Source organism: Eublepharis macularius, chromosome 19 (assembly GCF_028583425.1).
Source record: "Eublepharis macularius isolate TG4126 chromosome 19, MPM_Emac_v1.0, whole genome shotgun sequence".
NCBI classification, from domain to species: Eukaryota; Metazoa; Chordata; class Lepidosauria; order Squamata; family Eublepharidae; genus Eublepharis; species Eublepharis macularius.
In genome coordinates, this window is record NC_072808.1 from 22,716,266 (window position 1) to 22,737,894 (window position 21,629).

The following is a 21,629-nucleotide window of genomic DNA, read 5'->3' on the forward strand; positions in this document are numbered from 1 at the left end:
CCAGCAGACTACACAGGGCACTGCTCTTTCCTGAGGGGCCTATTCGCAGTGCCCAACAGCTGGAATGAGATCACAGCTGATTTCCTGGAAGACGCTTTCCGGAAAGTTTTAACTGAAATGGACTATCTAGGTAGTTACACGTCCCTGGCCATTCAAGACTACTTGGCCCACTACCTGAGCAGGCACCGGGGAGAGCTAAATGGCACCCGCGACCATCCACAACCAGTCCCCTCTTGGGGCTCCTAAACAGGAGGAAGGGATTCAGTTTCCAAGACGTATATGAAAGAGCCCCAGTGAGCAGCCACTTGAGGAAGGAGGGCTCCTCCCCCAAATGAGTGATTCTCACCTCTTTCCCTTTGCATCTTCTTCCAAGGCTCAATAAAGCTGTCCAGGCTCTCAGGCCCTGAAGTCCTGAACCTTCTTCGCCTGACAGTTATTGTGTTCTTCTTGTCACCCGCAGCCATCCAGCCATCAACTGGGGCAGTTGCGGTGTGAGAGGAGTGTGGTAGAATTTGGGGGTGTTTGGTTCTGAAACCAGGCCATTAAGAACATGAACCCGACTCAGGCTCTTTGGAAAGCTCCTAAAAGCCTCCTCAGGGAAAGCTTTAGTTTTTCTTTTCCATAACTCCCTGAAGGCTGGCTGGAGTTTCACTTTCTGGGAAAAGGGGGAGAACACTAAGTTAATTAGCACAAATTGACACATAATGGTATGCAAGGTCTTTCGCCTTGCTTCTAAATTACAGCGGGTCATTTAGATAGAGGGGCTCCAGGTCATCTTCATCTTGTTTTGAAGTACATTGGGGGAGCCTGGGCCGGCAAAGTGTGAAATTCCTTTTTGTGACCTGTAGAAGATGTTCTGATTTACTGGACCACTTGTTCCTGGGAAAGGAACAACGTGGACCCACAGAGAACAGTTTTTTGTATACAACACCACGACTTTGGACCATAAAAGGAGGAGCCGAAATCCCTTCACTGCTGCACTGCCAATTGGCAGGGAAACTTCTAGGAGTTCCCCAGCGATTGGTGGGCAGCCCGAAAGCTTTCGACTTGGGAGGGAGGAGGAAATAGTGTGTTGGTACCTTTAGCCTTAAGCCTTCAACCTATATATATATATATATATATATTTCTTAAGTCTTAGTGTTAAGCTGTTTCCTTTTGTGGTTTGCATTATAACCTTTGAGATATATTCAATAAACTTTTAGATTTGGTTAAGCATCTTACTTTTGTGCAGAGGGCACCTTTTCTAGATAGGGACAGTTAGAAAGTTGAGTCTGCATCATAAAATCGCCTTGGTAAGAGGCAACCTGAGCGGCGAACCGAGGGGGAGCCCGGCTGGGCCCGGCTGGGTCTTCCCCAAACAACAATTCTCGCAACAAGGAGGAGGAGAATGAGGCAGAAGTGCAGGCCAGCCAGGAGGTGTTCTGAAGGGGGAAGGGGGGAGACCTGCGCTTCTGTAGTCTGACTGGGTCAGGGAGGGGGTCCCTGCCCACCTCCCAGCTGAACTCGCCCATCTGCAGATGAAATAGCAGCTCGATACGCTGTTCTCTGTTTCCCCTTTCCCCTGTTCTTAGTACTCACAGTTGGGTTCAGAGAGTGTATGCCCTGCACCGCTTTTTGTTTCAGAGGCCCAGGTACCCCTGCCGTCTTCCTCATACAACAAATCCTCTTCTGGCTGTTTTTGGATACCCTTTCTAGTCTGCATTTCTCCACTTCCTGAGCGAGTGAAGCCGATTTTGGAGAAATGGGAAGGGAGCCGTTTTGCAGAGGGGAGCCGTGGTAGGGAGCCGTGGGGTAGCAGGAAGGAAGCCTTGGTGCAGAACCATGGTGCAGAGGGAAGGGAGCCCTGGTCCGGTAAGAAGGGAGCCGTGGTGCAGAACCATGGTGCAGAGCGAAGGGAGCCTTGGTCCGGTAAGAAGGGAGCTGTGGTGCAGAACCATGGTGCAGTGGGAAGGGAGCCATGGTGCAGTGGGAAGGGAGCCATGGTGCAGAACCATGGTGCAGTGGGAAGGGAACCAAGGTGCAGAACCGTGGTGCAGCGGGAAGGGAGCCATGGTGCAAAGGGAAGGGATCCGTGGTGCAGAACCATGGTGCAGCGGGAAGGGAGCTGTGGTGCAGAACCATGGTGCAGAGGGAAGGGAGCCATGGTGCAGAACCATGGTGCAGTGGGAAGGGAGCTGTGTTGCAGAGGTCGGTTCGTGTTATGTGGGGTAGTGCTTCCAGGGGCTAGGGGTGGGTCATAGGCTTTAAACACCCTAAATGTGTATGGATTGTAAGGGCCTTTGGCCACAAACAAGAAACCTGCCTACCTACCTTAGGCCCTAAATGGGGGCAGGGCACCTGTCACTTTTTTTGATGATCCAAAGTGGCCCTATTTCTTCTGAAGAGAACAGCTCCAGGGCTCCATGGAAAAGGTGTGCCTGTTTTTGAACTTGAGAAACGATCCAACCATTGAATGAGTGATCACACCTCGCCTTGCTTTGACCACCGCGGAGTGGCCAGTATGAAAAGCACGCCTCAGTTATTCTGGCAGATACAAGTTCTTATAACAAAGCTCTACGATGGGTCCCAGCAGCCTGGGAAGAAGAGCCAGGCCGGCGTGGCCTTCCTTGTCACATGTGCGCAGATCTGGCCGCTATCCATGAACGGGCTAGGGGAGTGGAAGGCAGGAATTTGCCCGTGACTGAGATTCCTGTTCTTACTTTGCCCAACAATGATGTTACTCAGCCCCTTCCTGACTTGGCGGATGCTTTCCTGAAGGACAGGTGTACGGGGATAGGCAGCTGCACAACAACCAGGTTTAGCTATCTTTGTCTCGGTTGATGAAGTCAGCTATTGGAGAGGGGATGACGAGGAAGCGGCCTTGGTGGGGAGAGGCTTGGGCTGGCACGTCAATCCCCCTCCTCTTCCTCCTCCTCTTCTCTCTCTAGCCTTTCCGGCATTGCTAGGAGATCCGCTCTTGGATCAAGCCCTCGTCTTGCTGTTAGCCCCATCAGTCCCCCTGGGAGGAAGCTGGTGACCTTGGCTCCCTGCCTGTGTGCTGTGTGGGCAGGAAGTTGTTGGCATCGGGGTCATGGCTGCATCCACAGGGTTTTGCCATCTTTGTTTCTACCGGTCCAGGGCCATCATCAGCCCTCTGAGCCATGGTTTCTGGATGATGGCAGGCTTGCAGCTGACCCGCCACATTTCCTAGGCTGCTAGGACTAGTTAGTGTCACTTCTTTCCACTCTGCCTGGCAGCATCACCAAAAAGCTAGTTTCTAAAAGATGTCATGCCTCCAAAAGGAACGATTCTGACTCCCTGGTTCAGGTTCAGGTTTGTTGTTCCGGACTGCAACCAGCACAAGGAAGACAATCTACATAAATCAATTTAAAAACAATTAGGATTGAGTACGAAAGGAGAACCATGAGTAAATACAGAAGTAGGAAAGTAAAACCATACCATAAATTAGTTGTTTAAAAAGTTAAAATACATTCAGACCGCCATATGTAATTTACGATGCTTATAAACCTGGGCACAGAATCTCGCTACTTGTCATGTTGTCTGGTGATTCCGATCCGACAGAAGATAGCCAAGTATGATTTTATTCAAACTACCAGGGAACCTTTCTACTAATAGACTGATGGTTGCACCCCTAATTTTTCTGTGATTTGGACCGTTGAAGAAAATATGTTCCATTGACTCAATTTCTCCTCGGGGGCAGGAGCAAAGCCCCGGAGAAGAAGGGACTGCTTTAAACTTTCCTTCTAGAACTGCAGGGGGCAGAGTCAAGCTTCTAGCTAGAGAAGATGCCCTTCTGGAATTACTGGATTCATAAAAATAGAAGTCAGCTGCAGGGGTGGCAATATATGGCATTTCCCGAGGAAATAAAATCTGGTGATAGGAATAAATCTGTGTGTCTTTCAATATCTGTCCCTCTCTGCTTAATGAGTGATTCTGCCCAGTCTGTCTCAATGCCTAACAAACTTTGGGGGGTAAAGACCCAGTTTTTCTAGCCATTTCAACGTCTCCTTTTGCCAACTGGATTGTGTCTTGGAGTATTAGAGGCAACAGACCTTGGGGGTTTACACCTCCTATCAGCCATTGGAAAATGGAAAGGATACAGATTCTGGCCTCTACCTGTAACATTCCTGTTTCCAGTCTGACCCACGAGTTTGGCACACATCTGGGCACTTGTAGTAAGAGAGCTCTGAGGAATTTGGACTGCCCTCTCTCGAGGGGAGCGAAAGAAGAGGATGGCGGCCCCAAAAATGATCCGTATAATAACTGAGCCCGTGATTTGGCTTTAAACATTCGGAGTGTGGCCGGTACTTAACGTCGCCCTTGTGATAGAATTTCAGTATCCTGTTTGCTGGTTTTTCTCCTACATCGGCAACAAAGCCGCTATGTGTTGTTTGGGTTTCCCCCAAAGTCTAATTCTAGAGACTGTGTCAACAGCTGCTTTGAGGTCAATAAATGCCACATCAGGCGACGTTTGGCCTCCCGTGGCGCATTTCTCTATAAGGTGTTGCACTGTCAGGCAATATCAAAAAGAGTCCAGTAGCACCTTTAAGACTAACCAATTTTATTTTAGCATAAGCATATGTCAGGCAAATAGTCTACCGTTGACCTGCCAGCTCTGAACCCTGCTTGCTCATCGACAATTATATCTTCGTGTTCTAGCTAGTCTCAGAATTTCTCCAGCAGGTATTCTGAGTGTAAACAAGAATCCAATTTTTCCAGAGGAAAATGTAGCTTCCATAGGGAACAACTTTGCACATTGCACATTTTGTACATTTTTAGATACCTTAGGACCATCTGCCCTTTTCTCCAGAATTTCATTTATTTCATTTATGTTATTTATACTCATCCTTTCTCAGATGAGACTCAAAGGGGATCACATAATGTAAATCAATATGATCTACTGCTGGGATATTCAATAAACAGTGCAATAGGGTATGGGATAGCAGAATATCTCGGGTGGGTTGAAATTTGGGTTTGAAAGAAATGGGGGAGATTGTGCATGGCACTTCGTAGAGGCATGCAAGCATTTGGACCTCAGGTTCCCCCCACCCCCCATGAAAACTCCTTTGTGTGTGGGAAGGGGAAGAACTACTGCTAGGGCAGCCAATCTCCAGGTGGTGGCTGGAGATCTCCCAGAATTACAACTAGTGACAGAGATCAGTTCCCCTGGAGAAAGGTGGATTCTAGGGCATTATACCCAGCTTAGTTCCTTTTCCTCCCCTGGCTCCACCCCCCCGAATCTCCAGGAATTTCCCAACATGGGCCTGGCAACCGAATCCCAGTGTAGTGTAGTGGTTAGAGTACTCCTTCTCCATTCTCAGGCTAGTAACGCCAATTGCAAGTGTACCTGTCAGGTCTGTTGCCCAGTGCCCACAGTCCTTCCATTTTGCCTGCTTGCTTACTTCCTGTTTGGGATCCATGGAGGTCTAACGCAGCTCCACTTGCGGAGCTGACCGGACTGCCGTTTTAACCGGCCGACGGGGTGAAAATAGCCCGCGGCCGACTGCTCTCAGGCGGGGAGCAGGCAAAGAACGCTCAAGACCCTAGGGTGAGTTAGATCTCGGACGAGGGGGGGCTCTACACAACGAGTCTCCCCCTGATCCTTGAGGTCCGACCTTGCGACGGGTCGGCTATAATCTCTGCGGCAGTTTTGGGGCCAATTCGGCTGGCATAAGACCTACATACCCAAGCATCGATTGGGGGAAGAAGCTGAGAGGAGAACTTAAAATCGAAACAGCGATTACAACCCGAGAAAAGTGAAGAGAAGGTAAAGATCATTATCTTCTGAGACGGGACAGATTGATAAAAACAGAGAGGAAAAAAAGTAGATTTTTAAACTGCAACAGACTAGTGAAAAGGAGGGGAAGACTCGGCAGGAATCGAATTTAAAAAGAGACTAAGTTTAAAGAAGTTATTAAAGAAATGGGACTATTGTTTTGAATACCTGTGGCTTTGGAGCTGTGAGAAAAAGACACCATCGCGAGATCTGCTGTGGGAAGACGGGAGACAGGAAGTGCGTAATAACAATAGAGTGGCTGGAGAGAAGCGGCCCTTGCTGGAGGGCAGGAAGTAGGGAATCGCCATTTTTGAAAGGGGAAGGGTCGCGGCTTCAGCGGAAGAGGAAGTAGGCCATCTTGGATTACAAAATCATAGAGAAACCATAGAGAAAAGACGCCCGACATTTTGGACTCTTTAAAATTTAATTTCTATAAGAAGACCGGGACATTTAAAATAGAAAAACGTTAAATTTTACGCCACGGAGTTAAGGAAGAGAGCGGATTCGTGGGAGCGAGCTAAAGCAAGCCCCACGATGTCAAAAAAAGAGTGGCAATCGGCAATAGAAAACCTGGATAAAAACCTGGACAAAAAACTTTTAGATATGATTAAAGAACTTAAGGACACGAAATTGGAGCTGATAAAAGAGGTTAAAGAGGTTACACAGACAGTAAAATCGGAGCTGTCAGAAGTGAAAAAAGGTATGGAAACAATACGAAGTGAATTACAAGGAACGCAGCAGAGAGTTAAAACAGTAGAAGACGCGATGGAGAATTTAGCAGACATGCAACAAACAGAGATGAGATTGGTGAAGGGGAGAATGTCAGTTGCAGAAACTAAACATATGGAGAAGCAGCTACGTTTTCGTGGCTTGCCAGAAGTGGAAGGAAAGTCAGCGCAAGAACAGATGACTGAGGTGTTGGCTGAGTACCTGGGGAAGGAGGAGGAGGAAGTTGTGGCTATCCTAGATGTGGCATACCGTGTGAATTCGAGAATAGCAACCCAGAGGAAACTACCAAGAGATGTGATTGTGCAGTTTACAACACGAAATATGAAAGAGAGGATTGTGACAAAACAGTTTCAAGATCCATTGGAGATTGATGGCAAGACGATTATTATAATGAAGGAACTGCCCAGATCAGTGTTACTGGACCGGAAAAAATATAAAGTGCTAATTCAGATTTTGAAGGACATGAAAATCAGGTACAGATGGGAGTTACCGGAAGGAGTGTCCTTTGAGTTTGGAGGGGCCAAAAAACGCATCAGATCTGAGCGAGAGATGGAGCGATTTATTAAGGACAATGAAAAAGACTTACCAACAAGATCATGAGTATGGAGTGTAAAGTATTATCTTGGAATGTAAATGGACTAAACTCACCGAATAAGAGGAAAAATACTTTTCACTGGCTACTAAAACAAAAATGTGACATTGTTTGTTTGCAAGAGACCCATATCAGAAAGCAGGATGTAAAATATTTAAAATCTGGAAAATTGGGCAAAGAATATGTAGCGGCCTCCAACAAGAAAAAAAGAGGAGTGGTGTTGTACATAAAAGAGGAGCTACAGCCAAAATTTGTTATGAGAGATGTGGAAGCTAGATTTGTAGCAGTGGAATGTATTTGGAATTTAAAGAGAGTGTTGGTAGTCGGACTTTATGCACCTAACGGTGCAAAAGAAAGCTTCTTTGAGGATTTAAGGAAGCATTTAGACGATCTTGCATACGACCAGATAATTCTTGCTGGAGACTTCAATGGAGTGACAGACTTGGAACTAGACAAAAAGACTACAACGGCACAAAAGAAAAGAGGACTATTACCAAAGCTTTTTTTTGAGTTGATTCAACAAGAGACTCTTGAAGATGTATGGAGGAGAGAATATCCTAAAAGCAGACAGTTTACTTTTTATTCTGCAAGGCATTCTACATTATCAAGAATTGATATGATCTGGGCCTCAAAAGACTTAGCATTATGGACTAAGGAGGTAGAAATAATGCCTATGGTAGGCTCAGATCACAACCCAATTATGTGGAAATTTGGAAAAAAGAGAAAAAGGAAAGCATGGAGAATAAATGAGGACTTGTTACAGGAAAGAGAGAATATGGAAATACTGAGAAGAGAGACAAAGTTTTTTATACAATACAACGTGAATAAAGAAGTACCAACCAATAAAGTTTGGGATGCTTACAAGGCGGTTGTAAGGGGCATACTAATGGACTTAAATGGTAGAGCAAGAAAGAAGAAAGAGGAGAAAAGACAAGAGATTGAGGAGAAAATAAAAGCCAAAGAAATACAGCTAAAAAAGAGACCAGGGAAAAAGAAGGTATACCAGGAAATTAAAATACTTCAAGAACAGCTAACAGCAATGAGCAATAAAGAATTGGAGTGGAATCTCAAAAGACTGAATCAAAAAGCGTTTGAGGGTGCTAATAAACCTGGGAAGTACCTGGCATGGCAATTGAAGAAGAAAAGGGAAAAGAAGATAATAAATAAAATTTGCGAAGATAACAAAACGTATTTGGAGCAGGCTACCATTAGTAGAGCCTTTTATAAATTTTACGCTAAGCTGTATAATAAAAAAGAAGTAAACAAAGAATCAATAGCGTCATATTTGGAGAAAACCAAACTTCCAGAAATCTCGGAAGCTTGGAGAAATAAGTTGAATAGTGAAGTAACTGACGAGGAAATAAGTAAGGCAATACAATCTGCAAATCTAGGAAAGGCGCCAGGGCCAGATGGACTTACGGCTAAATTCTATAAGACAATGGCTAATGAACTGGCACCATTCCTAAAAGAGGTGATGAATGGGGTTTTAAGGGATCAAAGGATTCCAGAAACTTGGAGTGAAGCGAATATATCATTGATCCCAAAAGAGGGCCAAGACCTGACTAATGTGAAAAATTATAGACCTATATCGCTACTCAACAATGACTATAAAATTTTTGCGAAGATATTGGCGGAGAGATTGAAGGGGTGGCTCTCGGAAGTCATAGAGGAGGAACAAGCAGGCTTTTTGCCAGACAGACAAATAAGAGACAACTTAAGGACAGTGATCAATGCTATTGAATATTATGACAAGCGTTGTGACAAAGAGGTTGGTTTCTTCTTTGTTGACGCTGAAAAAGCGTTTGACAATTTAAACTGGGACTTTATGTTTGCCACTATGGAAAAGCTACAATTGGGAGAAAGATTCATCAGAGCAATTAAGGAAATTTATAGAGACCAGACTGCAGCAATTGTGGTGAATGATGAATTGACCAAGAAATTGACGATAAGTAAAGGAACAAGACAAGGTTGCCCGTTATCTCCATTGTTGTTTATTTTAGTATTGGAGATTCTGATGATACAAATACGTCAAGATGATGAAATTCGTGGAATAAAAATAAAGGACTATTCATATAAGGTCAGAGCATTTGCGGATGACATAATGTTAATTGTAGAGGACCCATTGGAGAACATGCCAAGAGTGATAGATAAGATCAAGGAGTTTGGAGACTTGGCAGGTTTCTTCATTAACAAAAAGAAGTCAAAGATATTATGCAAAAATATGACTAAGCAGAAACAACAATTGTTAATGGAAACAACGGATTGTGAAGTAACAAGTAAAGTGAAATATTTGGGAGTCGAATTAACTGCAAAGAACATAGATCTATTCAAAAACAATTATGAAAAACTATGGACTCAGATAGAGAGAGACTTGATTAAATGGAATAGATTGAATTTGTCATGGTTGGGCAGGATTGCAGCAGTTAAGATGAATGTGTTACCAAGAGTAATGTTTTTGCTACAGACAATACCAATCATCAGAGACTCCAAACAATTTGAAAAATGGCAGAGGAAAATATCAGATTTTGTTTGGGCAGGCAAAAAGCCTCGAGTGAAAGTGAAAGTTTTACAAGATGCAAAGGAAAGAGGCGGAATGCAACTGCCCAATCTGAGACTTTATCATGATGCAATCTGCCTAGTTTGGTTGAAAGAATGGATGACATTAAAGAACAAGAAACTATTAGCCCTAGAGGGATATAAAAAAATATTTGGATGGCACGCATATTTATGGCATGACAAAGTAAAGGTCAACTCGATGTTCCTGCATCACTTTGTTCGGAGAAGTCTATACACAATCTGGAAGAAGTACAGAATTTATCTACAAGAAGGAACCCCTTTGTGGGTGGTTCCATATGAGGTGATAGACCCGAGAGCTGTTGATAATGAACAACAATGTTTAACGTATAAAGAAATAACTAAAACTGAAGCATCCAAACTTAGAATAAAGACACAAGAGGAACTATCACCTAACTACGATTGGTTCCAGTATAGACAGATCAGAGACTTATATAATTCGGACTCTGTAAAGGGAGGTATACGAATAGAGAATTCGGAACTAGAGCAGACCCTTTTTAAAGAAGATAAGAAAAGAATATCCAAGGTATACCAAGTACTGTTGAAGTGGTATACCGAGGATGAGATAGTTAAAACACAAATGGTGAAATGGGCTATAAACTTTAATAAAGAAATAACAATGGAGGCATGGGAATACTTGTGGAAAACTACAATGAAGACAACGACATGTATTAATATCAAAGAGAACATTTATAAAATGATCTATCGTTGGTACATGACACCAAAGAAGATTGCGCTAGGGAATTTGAATACTTCTAATAAATGCTGGAAATGTAAGAAGCATGAGGGCTCCCTCTATCATATGTGGTGGTCGTGTGAGGTAGCCAGGCAGTACTGGGGGGAAATAATAAGAGAAATGAGTGAAATTTTACAATTTCAAATTAATAAGAACCCAGAACTCCTGCTACTGAACTTGGGAATGGAGGGAATTTCAGCCCAACACAGGACGTTGATATTTTATATGACAGCAGCAGCTAGACTTTTGTATGCGCAAAAATGGAAAGTACAAGAAGTGCCAACTATTGAAGATTGGACTTACAAATTGCTGTATATGGCTGAAATGGACAAGATGACAAGAAAACTGAGAGATCTGGACTCAGGGCAGTTCAACACAGACTGGGAGAAGCTGAAACAATACCTGGAGAAGAAATGGGAGGTGGGAGGAAAACTGTGGCAGTTTGAGAACTACTGAAGTATTGAAGTAGAGGGGGGAGACTTTACCGGGGGGAGAAGAGATAAATGTGAATTAATAAGCAGTCAGATTAATAGATTGACATATATATAGATATATATAGGTTAACAAACAGAACATAGAGAAAATAATTAATTATAAGGACTAAATATAAGGAGCGATTAACTAACAATATTTTCTTATTTTTCTGACAAGTTTTGTACCAAACTGAATGTCTGAAGATATAGATGGGTCAAATTGATTGATTACGTGAGGAGAGATATATAGAACTATTATAAAAAGATAGAATGAGTAATATATATAGAGAATAAGTCAAATTGTTTGATATAAACGAATGTATGATCTATATGGTTTATGATATATAGAAATACCTGAAATTGAAAAATTGGGATAAATTGTTTATCTAAGATGGAAACAAAGGCTTACATTTTGGGCATATAATGTTAAAAATAGTTAAGGATGTACTGCTTAGAATAATGGAGAATATATATTTGTTTTAGATAGAGGAAGCTAATAAAAGTAAGGGAAAGGGGACAAAGGGTTGGAAAGCTGTTGGAAGTCAACAAAAAGGGGGGGGAAAGGGAGGGGGTTAGAGATGAAAAAATTGGGGAAAATTGAAGGTAAATGTGGAAATAATGGATTCTAACCCAATAAAAATTTTTCAAAAAAAAAAAAACATATTGCCTGCTTGCTGTATTTTTCCAGTAATGTTTTTGTGTGTGTATTGTGTGTGTTCCCAAGACAGCCTTATGTGAGATGGCTCACCACAGCGGCCTTGGGACAGCTCCTTTCACTTTCCCACCTTCTGTACCAGCTGGGTAGACACCGAGGGTGGTGGGGGGTGGTTTAGAGGGTTTGATATACTGTAGCAAGCCCTTAATACGTCATTCTCAACAAGAGATCTATGTACAGCCAGAAGCCTGCTTTGGCCTTTGGATAACCTATGGACACTTGTACTTTCTGAATATATAAGCTCTCGATAAAGAACCTCTGACTCAAGAGACCTTGGATTTCTCGCTGCAAGGGGTGGGAGAATAAATCAGAGTACCCTGTATTCCTGACTGACAGTACCTCTGATTGGCTGACAGTCATAGAAAAGATGGCTCCTCTCAGCTCTCACAACCACGCTACACACTCGCACTGAGACTTCGTTGGATTATTCCATGCTATCCTTTTCCATCAGCATGTGAGAGACTTTGCTCCATGCCAGGCCTGAGATGACCAGACCTGCCTGGCATGGTTTATGGACTATGTTTGTGAGTGTGAGCCTCAAGCCTCTTCAGAGAAATGCAAGCTAGCCAGCTTATGTTTTCAGTCAGTTAGCCATAGTAAAGAATAGGCAAGTTATTTGTTGTTTTAATGCCCTTTGCTTGTGCCTTAATAGCGCGGTTCCTGATACCTGCATACACTCTTCTTAACTAATAAACATCATTTATATCTAAGCCTCGTGTCTTTGAGTGTCTGACCAACTGTGTGCAGAATCCCCCAGGTTGAAAGAACCCGGAGACTGGCAAGTCTCAAACAAATGGGGTAAGCCATCCGCCCAGGAGGCCTGCTAGGGGTTTGAGTGGCTGTAAGCAGCGCTTGAAACGGCAGGCAGGAGGTGGTGACCACCCGTTCCCCCCCCCCCCGACACCAGGCGCACCCCTTCCTGGCTCTCCCGGCAGCAGCCCAGGGCTGTGCAGCTTGGCCTTCACCCAAAAGCAGACACTACAGTGTAGTGCTTAAAGTGTCAGAACAAGAAATGGGAGACCCAGGGCTGTTTCCGCACAACTTACCTGAACCCAGAACGCTGTGCAACATGCAGAAAAAAATGCGGAAGATTGCGTTTTCTTGTGTGAGTTTCGCGCGACATTGTGCAACATCGTGCAAAACTTGTGCAGCGTTCCGGGTTCAGGTAAGCCATGTGGAAATGGCCCCAGGCTCGAATCCCTGAGCGCCACCCCCCCCCCCCCCCCCGCGGGGAAGGCAAGGCAAGAACAGAGAGAGAGAAAGAGAAATTACCATCTTCGGAGTCAAGAGTAGGTGACATGCTGATAACTGAAGATGTCTCGTCGAGACTGACGCTGGGGGTAGAGTAGAGAAGAATTTCCTCCAGAGGCTGTAAAAGAAAGGACAACAACATTCGACTTATAGACCGCCCTTCAGGACAACTTGACGCCACTCAGGGCGGTTTCCAAAGGGTGTTGTTATTATCCTCTGGACAATCTTGACAACCTCCCTGTGAGGTGGGTGGGGCTGAGAGAGCTCTGAGAGAGCTGTGATCGACCCAAGGTCACCCAACTGGCTTCAAGTGGAGGAGTGGGGGATCAAACTTGGTTCTCTAGATTAGAGTCCTGCCGCTCTTAACCGTGACACCAAACTGTCTCTGCGCTGCAGCTACGGATGACCCAGGCAGCTGCCTTCTGTCTCCGCACAGCCAGGTCCCTGGAGTGCCGTCTCGTCTGCTCAGTGTTTAGCATTCAGCATTCCCCAGTGCAGAGCCCAAGGGCACAGGGATGATCCCTGCTGGGGCATCCCCTGGAACTCTCCACATTTGCCAGGAAAGGGCTAGGGCCACTTCCCGGAAGGGATGGTGGCTGGCTGCCATGTCCATCCCCCACTCCGAAAAAAGAGAGCGCTTCTCTGGACTGCAACAGAGGCTGCTGCCAGTAGACAGTCTGGCCGTGGCCCTTCCACTGGACTCCCAACTTCTGGGACTGGTCTGGGGTGGGGAGGCTTGGCGAGTGAGCTCCTTTGGCTGTCCCAGTCCCTCCCCCCCCCCCCACTTCCCTGAGGAGCAGGGAGCTCCAAGGGGATGAGTCTCACCGTGGGAGCAGCACGTCCATCCACGTCCCCGAGGGGAGGAGCTGGCTCACTGGGTGATGTTTCTCCTGCTGCTGCCGCGTCTTCACTCCCCTGCGCACTGAACGCCCTTGGCCCATCTTCCCCGGGAGGTGTCCCCTGCCACTCTCCGATGTCTGCTATACGGGGGACATTTCCAAGGAGGCTCTCAGACAGAAACAAGGCAGGCTCTGGCCGGCCAGAGGCACGCTCCCAAATGCCAGCTGAACCCAGAGAAAGCCCAACAGAACCAAACTGAAGCAAGGGAGTGGAATCCCATCCCCCCCCCCCCCCGCTGCCAGTACCGAAGTGAATCAAGGGGACCAACATCAAACCTGAGAAACATGTCAAAACAGGGAATTCCACCCAAACCAAACTGGAGCAAGGGACACTGTTGAAACAGAGCCCAGCTGAATCAGGGTAATTCACAGAAGCCAGGCAGACAAGCGCCGTTTCCAGATGGCTTACCTGAAGCCGCTCCACGCCGCAATGTTGTGGATCGTGCCGGGGAAAAGGCAAAATACCGCGTTTCCCCCGGCACGATCCACAACATTGCGGCATGGAGCGGCTTCAGGTAAGCCATTTGGAAAGGGCCAAGAAGAGCTCTTGCACGGATTGGCCACTCGCTCCCCGCTCCCTGCCTCACTCCCTCCTCCCCCTCTCCCCCTGACACTTGACACATCAGGAAATACTTGACATTTGTCAAAATCTCAGACCTCTCTTGCTAGTGTGGCCGGGGCCAGCCTGAGCTACTCACCTGCAGCAGAAGGAGGGCTTGGCTGTATCTGCCGCAGCATGTCCCAAAGGTCTTCGAAGGGTCGGAAGTTTGCTAGAATCAGATCTATCAGTTGGCTTTCAAAGAATAGGCTTTGCCGGATGGCAGCAGATGTCATCATCTGGTCGAATGACCGCTTCATCATTTGCAGGAGTGCGATGGCCACTTTTTCCGCGTGGGCCTCAAGAGTGTAGATGGGCACCCTGACCTCCTGGAAGGGGAACGGACGCCGTGAGTAGTGGGGAGGGGACCTGCGTGGCTCTGGCTGGTTCCGCCTACAGTCCCCGAAAGACAGGTCTGAGCTGACAGGTATCCTGTGCTCGAGGAAAGCTGAAAACTCCTCGAGCACTTCCTCTATGACCTCCACCACTTCAGAGGCTGTCACCAATGCTCCTTCATAGGCCACGGGGCCCCACGCTCTGAAGACATCATAAATGCGGGTTTCTTGGTTTGGGGAGTCCTCGTGCATTATTTCGACTCCTCTGCTGTCCCGCTCGGGGAGGGAGTCAGAATCGATCCTTTCGGAGGCGTGGCATAGTTTTGTGATGACCTTTTTGGTGATGCTGCAGGCCAGGAAAACGGCAGCATTTGGGAAAGAACCTGCACCGCGGAGCTCTCCCCGGTGCCGGCTTAGGTAATGGATCAGGTAGTCCTCAATGGCCAGGGACACGTAACTGTCCAGGCACTGCATTTCTGCTAAAACCTTCCTGAAAGCGTCGCTCAGGAAATCAGCTGTTATTTCCATCCAGTTGTTGGGCACTGCAAGAAGGCTGCCGAGGAAAGCGCAGTGCCCTGGATAATCTGCTGGATCCAGGAGGACACCATTCTGCTCCATCTTTGGGCTGCCTGTGGAAGACAAAAGGTGAGAGGTGAGGGAAGGTCATCGCGTATGGTTGTGGAATGCCAAAAATACCTCCCAGACCTGGAAAAATGAGGGACGTGCCCTGAGGGCAGACCATTACCTGCATCCCTGCAGGCGTCCTCTACGGCCTGGTTTTCCAGGGCGCCCACATCTGGTTGCTGGCTGGCTGCGGGTGACAAGAAGAACACAATAACTGTAGGGAGAAGAAGGGTCAGGCCTTTGGGGGCTGAGAGCCTGGACATCTTTATTGAGCCTTGGAGGAAGATGCAAAGGGAAAGAGGTGAGAATCGCTTGTCTGGGGGGGGCGGGGGCGGAGGCTTCCTTCCTCAAGTGGCTGCTCACTGGGGCTCTTGCATATACTTCTTGGAAACGGAATCCCTTCCTCCTATTTAGGAGCCCTGAGAGCGGACCTCTGAAGACATTAGAGAAGAAAGGGAAATCTCTTTCCCCAATCAGCCCTGTCCCTGAGATGCTTCTGCCCCCACGACTGGCTCCACTTTTCTCCTTTCTTCTCCAGAGAGTGGCTCCCCTCTCTTTCCCTTTTTACTGACTGGCTCTTCCTCCTGGCTCCTCCTCCTCATCTTCCTGGCCCCATTCTGGGTTGCTACAGTGAACCAGTATGGCAGCTGAGCTGAGGATGTCCGTTTTCCACTCCTCCACAGCGGGCAGCCACCAAGGAAGACTCTGCAGGGGAAGGCAAGGGCAAACCACCTCTGCCTAACACTTGCCTCGAAAGCTCTTGCTGTGCGTCTTGACAACACACAGACACACACATTCATCCACAGACATCACTTTTGATACTTGGTGAGGGGGTTACCCTCTTTCCTGCATATTTGCAGAACCGTCAGATTGGTGTCTGTATCTCTTGGACTTTTTTATGGGGATTGGAGCTTGGATCTCAGATAAGGAAATCAGCAACTGAACCAAACACCAGGCAATGGTGGTGCTACAACCATGGAGTCCCTGCTCTGGAAAGACTCGGAGGCCGATCTCAGTGCATGGGCAGGCCCCTCGCCGGAACAAGAAACCCTTTAAGGAACTGGTTGAGAGGATTCTAGCAAACCAAGAGAGAGAGAGGATTCAAAGCCAGTGGACTTCAAAGGTGAAAGTGATCTCCTCTATCCGTAGGCCGCACAAGCGGATGAAGCTGTCAGTATTCAAGTCAAATGGGAATCATGCCCTTTTGGCTCAGCTGCCTACTGGAAGGCCACAGTGCCTCCATCTCCACGGGAGGGGCAGTGGACATGCCGATGTTGTAACTGCACTCTCAGTTGAACAGGCCTGACCCTCTTCACAAAGTCCTGGGGAGTGTAGTTTGAGCAGGGGCTGAGAGTCATTTCCACACCGCTTTGCAGATAGCTTCCCCTCCTATTTGCTATTCTACGAGAACTCCAAATAGATTTGCAAGAAATTGGCTCCTTCTTCCCAGATAGTCAAGACAACACCCAAAGTCCATACATTTCTATAGTGAAAAGTGTCAATCAGCTGTCAGCCAGAGGACTCATGGATTCAAACACGCTTGTAGAGAACTAGTCCTCTGGCTACCGATAAGAACCATCTTCACACGGCTAGGCAAGGAAGCTTTGGTAAAATGGAAAAGGTGGGCCTTTTTCCTCTTGCAGGTGGTGGACATGCCACAGCTATATACGGCTAGATGCTAGTGCACCTCTTTATGGACACACAGATTTTTAAAAGGACTTCTCAGCCTTTCGGCTAAGATCAAATCTAGCTAGGCCTGCCCTGGGTGTAGGCGGAAGGGGCAGAGTGAGAGGCCCGGTATCAGCACAGTCCACCAGCGGTGATCCTTGCCTGTAAGAGGGACAGCCTGAAGAAAGGTAGAGCAGGGGAGTTGACAGAAAATGTCTGCTGGGCGGAGGAGGAGGGGTGCTGCAGGCCCCAGAGCGCTGGAGGGCGTTCAGGGAACCTAGGAGAACACGGTGCTTCATTGGCAGTAAGCCAAACATTTCTCTTGCCTGGCTACGTCCCTGATACGGTTGAACCCTAACTTGTCCCGCCACCATCATGAAGTTCTCCTGTCCAAAACCTCACAAAGCCTCCGAGCGGAGCTCCCTCCCAGTCATTTCTATGAGATCTGCTGAGGAAAACTTCAGGTAGAGCTTACCGCTTGGGGGTCTTTATCTGCGGGGGGTGGGTGGGGGGTGGAATGTGGATTTCCGGAACCAGGGTCTCTTCGGCTTGCATTTAGCCTTCACTCACACCGCACCGCTCTGCTTCTCATGGTTCCCTCTGCTACTGGGGCCCCCTTCTAACGGCCACTGGGAGGCAGCCTAGGCCTGCTTTTCCCAGAAGAGGTGTCAGAGGAGGAGCCGGGAGCCCCAGGTTCAAATCCCCGCTCTGCTACGGAAGCACACAGGGTGACATTCTGTCTGGTTCTGGTCTACCGCAAAGGGTGGTTGTTGCACAAATAAAACGGAGAAGGGGACGGCCAGGGTTCCCCTTGTGGAGAAGAGGAGGGTATAAAGCAGGGGTCCCCAAGCATCCTCTGACAGGGGGCGGGGGACAGAAACTCTGCTTGAGAGGAAGCCTTTGAAAGTGAACATATTGATTAAACGTATTTCCTTGCAAACCCACAGCTCACATTCGTTAACACAGTAAAGATCCTTATGCTGCGTTGGCAGCTGCCATCAAAGAAGTTTTTAAGAATGTCTGCACAGCCAGTCATCTCTCTCATGGCCAATCAGAAGCCCAGCTAGCCAAAAAACCCACCCGCTTGCTAAAAACACTGGATGGGCACCAGGAAAGGTGTTGGTGGGTGCCATGGGGACCTCTGGCACGAATCAAGAGGCTGTTTGGTAACGCAGGCCAGCAAGAGAGAAATTTGCAGGCCCGGGTGGATGTGAGTAGCTTGGTATCTTTGTTTACTTATCTGAACATACCAGCTTGTGGCATTTTCAAAAAACGGATTCTATCCCTTATGTCAACAAAGAACGAGGCTGTGAAAGCAATCTGATCCCAGGCAAAGGCGTGAGCAGAAATGAACCAATGTTTCTGTTTCAGAAGTTTTTCAGGAGCAGAATCTGAGGTCTCACAAGGCGGGGGGGGGGCAAGTTTCCAGACATGCAATGGGGAGTCACCGCAGGGGCTCCGTTTGGATTGAACGCTAAGCGGAAAATGCCGTGAAGGAGCTTGGACCGCCGTCTCTGTTGCAAAGGGGAAAGCATCATTACGCACTGGGGAAAATTCAGTCGGGTGGGAGAGGGGCCAGGTTTGGGCTGATGACATGAGGCAAGATTCCTTCCTTCCATCAGCAGCTCAGCGGTGCAGCAGAGATGGGAATCGGGGCGGGTGAGCCCTGAGCCAGGCTTGTAGCACTCTGGGCTGGAAAGAAGAACATTCTGCCTCTCCCCACACGCTTGGGGTGGGGGGGAGTCCCAGTGGGCTGGGACTCAAAAGAAGAGAGATGCTGGATCACACCGAAGTGGCACCATCTAGTCCACCATCCCGTTTGGACACCTTTGGAAAATCCTCAAGCAATGTGTGCACTGCCCCTTGCAACCGGTGCTTGGAGATGTGTTACATCTGAGCTTGGAGGGCCCACCAATAATAGTATTATAATAACATTCAATTTATTTACTGACCTTCAGGACAACTTAACACCCACTCAGAGCAGTTTACAAAGCATGTCATTATTATCCCCATAACAAAACACCCTGTGAGGAGGGTGGGGCTGAGAGAGCTCCTAGAAGCTGTGACTGAGCCAAGGTCACCCAGCTGGTTTAAAGCGGAGGAGTGGGAAATCAAACCTGGCTCTCCAGATCAGAGTCCCACACTCTTAACCACGACACCCAACTGAGCCGTCAAGGTCAATACAGATTGATGGACTGGTCCTCTGTGTGTTCCTCACACTGCATTTTAAATCCATTTCAGGTTGTGTGACAGCTGCGACATCTTGTGTCGGTGGGTTCCAAAAGCCAATTTCACCTGGCTCAGGAATGAAAGGAATATCAAGAGTGAATGGGAGCAACATAGAGAGGGTGGAAACCACTGATGGCTTCGCACCCACAGAAGTGGCATGCCTGTTTTATACAGAGGGGTCTGGGGACAGTGTAACATGGAAATCAGTTCTGAACGCAGAAAAGAAGAACTTTTTAAAAAAAAAACTAAGAGAAATGATACATATTTCATTTCCATTTTTCTCTGCAACAATGTAGTTACAGATCTGACACTTCCAGAGTTTACCTGGGTTTATTGCCCCCTTTCTATGTATTTCCCCAAATTAGCTTCTAAGCGCTGGATACTATTCTGAGAAAGGAACAGCTAGCTAGTTGTTAAAGCAGCTGAGGAAGCCCGGAAGCTGTTTGCCTGTTAGGAGCAGCAAGTTTTGACAGAAGCAGAAAGAACGTAATTTGGTATCACTGCCTATTTTCATGGTTGTGAACTGTTATTCACAACTATTTGTACTGTGTGTGTGTTTTTTTAAATTTTATTGGTGAGTACATCAAATATTACACAAATTCCCCATCTTACCTAAATTATATCAACCCCCACCCTTCCCCACCCTCCTTATAGACTTCCAACAGCTTTCCAACCCTTAGCCCATCTTATTATTTAAATTACTCTTAACTATAATTTTTCTAAATCTTATATATATTCTGTCACTTATTCTAAGCCTATTCAAATTCTTCTATATCTCCAATTTACTAATATATCCAATCTACGTCTCCCTGTTTAACCTATCTATTTTTAATACATTCTTCTTAATACTAATATTAGCTTAGATTGATTAATAACTAAATTTCCCCATTAATGGTAAAGTTACTTCTCTCTCCCCTTTATAAAATCACGCGTTAATAATTCTCAAACTGCCACAGTCGCTATTTGTACTGTGTTGTGAACATTTGTGCTTTTTTAGTGATGAAAAACAGATCATATGAAAGGTTTTGATTCAGCAGACAAAAGGGGGGAAATGGAAAAGGTTCTTAAAACCAAATGGAACGAAAAGGGCCATTCGGGATCTTGGGATCTGGAGTCAAGGGCATGGGGATCCAGCTGCGTCAATCGCGCCCCCCCCCCCCCCAGGAAGCAAAGGGCTCCGAGCGCAGGCAGGAGGCAATGCCCTTGGGTGTTCCCATCCACATACCTATAGACACTTTGGACGTCTTCTTGGCAAACCAATTCCTCTTCTTGGAAAACCAATTCCTCTTCTTGGAAAACCAATTCCGCAGCCTTCGCCACCCGGACAGTCTCTTAACACCTCCCTGGTGGATGTCAGAGCAGAGACTGAGCATCACTTTCAAAATCGCACGGCGCAACCTTCAGCATTGGGGAACATGGGGTGTAACTGGGGTTCATGCTAAAGCCTCTTTGCCGGGGCGCCAAGCTGGCAAATACCCACCGTACCTGCAGCACTTCATTGGCCTCAAGAGCATCCGTCCCTCAGTACCACACAGAATGGATTTTATTTTTGTTTCTAGCCATTCTACCTGCCCCCATGAAGATGTATCTGCCTCTTTCGGGCCTCCAACCTTTGAAGATGCGCCTGCCTCCTACCTGTATTCTTGAGGGTTTTCTTGGGTGGGGGGAAGATTGGGGAAAGATTCCCCAGGGTGTCTGCAAATCAGGACCTGACCCAACATTTTGTTCTGGGAGCACACTGAGAAAACTAATGGAGGATCCATGAAGATCTGTGAAGATCTATGGTTTTCTTTTTCACTGCACTCTGCACAAACCCAGAGGCTTTGTTCCTGTGGCTTTGCGTGCTCCCAGCTCAGATTCAGCTGGGGTCTAGCTGCCCCCTTGCTGTGCTCTTCCTTCCCGCCTCTCCTGCCTGCAAACTATGAAGACACACCTGCCTCTTCCCTGTATTCTTGAGGGTTTTCTTGGGGGGGGGGATCGGGGAAACATTCATTCCCATGTTCCTTAAACTGAGGTCTCCCCACAGTTTGTCCTGAGAGCACGCTGAGAAAGGATGTGGTGGCTCGAGCCAGGATGGGGCCAGATCTGCCCCATCTTGACTCCCCGGCTGCCCCAAAGTGAGCAGGGAACATGGGAGCCGGTCGCTCGCCCTCCCTGCCCAAAGGGCCTGCTGGGATCAGCACCGCAGGAAAGGGGACACGGGGGGGGGGGGAGGAACGAGGCTGTGGGCCGTGGGAGTGGCAGAGCCCAATGGAAAGGGGGCTCCTGGACTCATCCCCCACCTCACCCCAGTCCTTGGGGGAGCTTGAGCCAGGGGTCCTACCTCCTCCATGTCGAGAGACAGTTGGGGATAACGGACGCCTTCAGAATCTATCCTCAGGGATAAACCACTCCTCAGATTCTATGACGTCATAAAGCCTTCCTGGCCAT

General features: G+C 47.3%; 1 protein-coding gene across 2 annotated transcripts; it reads right to left on the bottom strand.

Annotated features, from left to right (window-relative positions):
- Window positions 1-1,634: 1,634 nt before the first annotated feature.
- LOC129345919 (uncharacterized) lies at window positions 1,635-20,966 on the bottom strand. Of its 2 annotated transcripts, none has more exons than XM_055003155.1 (6): window positions 20,425-20,966; window positions 15,424-15,489; window positions 14,444-15,307; window positions 13,672-13,823; window positions 12,868-12,964; window positions 1,635-3,352 (listed from the first exon to the last, which is right to left on the bottom strand). In XM_055003155.1, the coding sequence occupies exons 1-6, from the start codon at window positions 20,570-20,572 to the stop codon at window positions 3,309-3,311; spliced, it is 1,371 nt and encodes a 456-aa protein (XP_054859130.1). In that variant the 5' UTR covers window positions 20,573-20,966; the 3' UTR covers window positions 1,635-3,308. The 2 variants fall into 2 exon arrangements, with proteins under 2 accessions (XP_054859130.1, XP_054859129.1); XM_055003154.1 differs by having other exon boundaries at window positions 13,672-13,826.
- Between the last annotated feature and the right edge of the window lie 663 nt (window positions 20,967-21,629).

Bases quoted from the DNA above. Each gene is read 5' to 3' on its own strand.
- LOC129345919 (XM_055003154.1), bottom strand. From the start codon at position 20,572: ATGCTCAGTCTCTGCTCTGACATCCACCAGGGAGGTGTTAAGAGACTG. The intron at 15,490-20,424 runs GTATGTGGATGG...TGTCACCCGCAG, and splicing joins GACGTCCAAAGTGTCTATAG to CCAGCCAGCAACCAGATGTG. The intron at 12,965-13,671 runs GTGAGACTCATC...TTTCTTTTACAG, and splicing joins ATGGACGTGCTGCTCCCACG to CCTCTGGAGGAAATTCTTCT.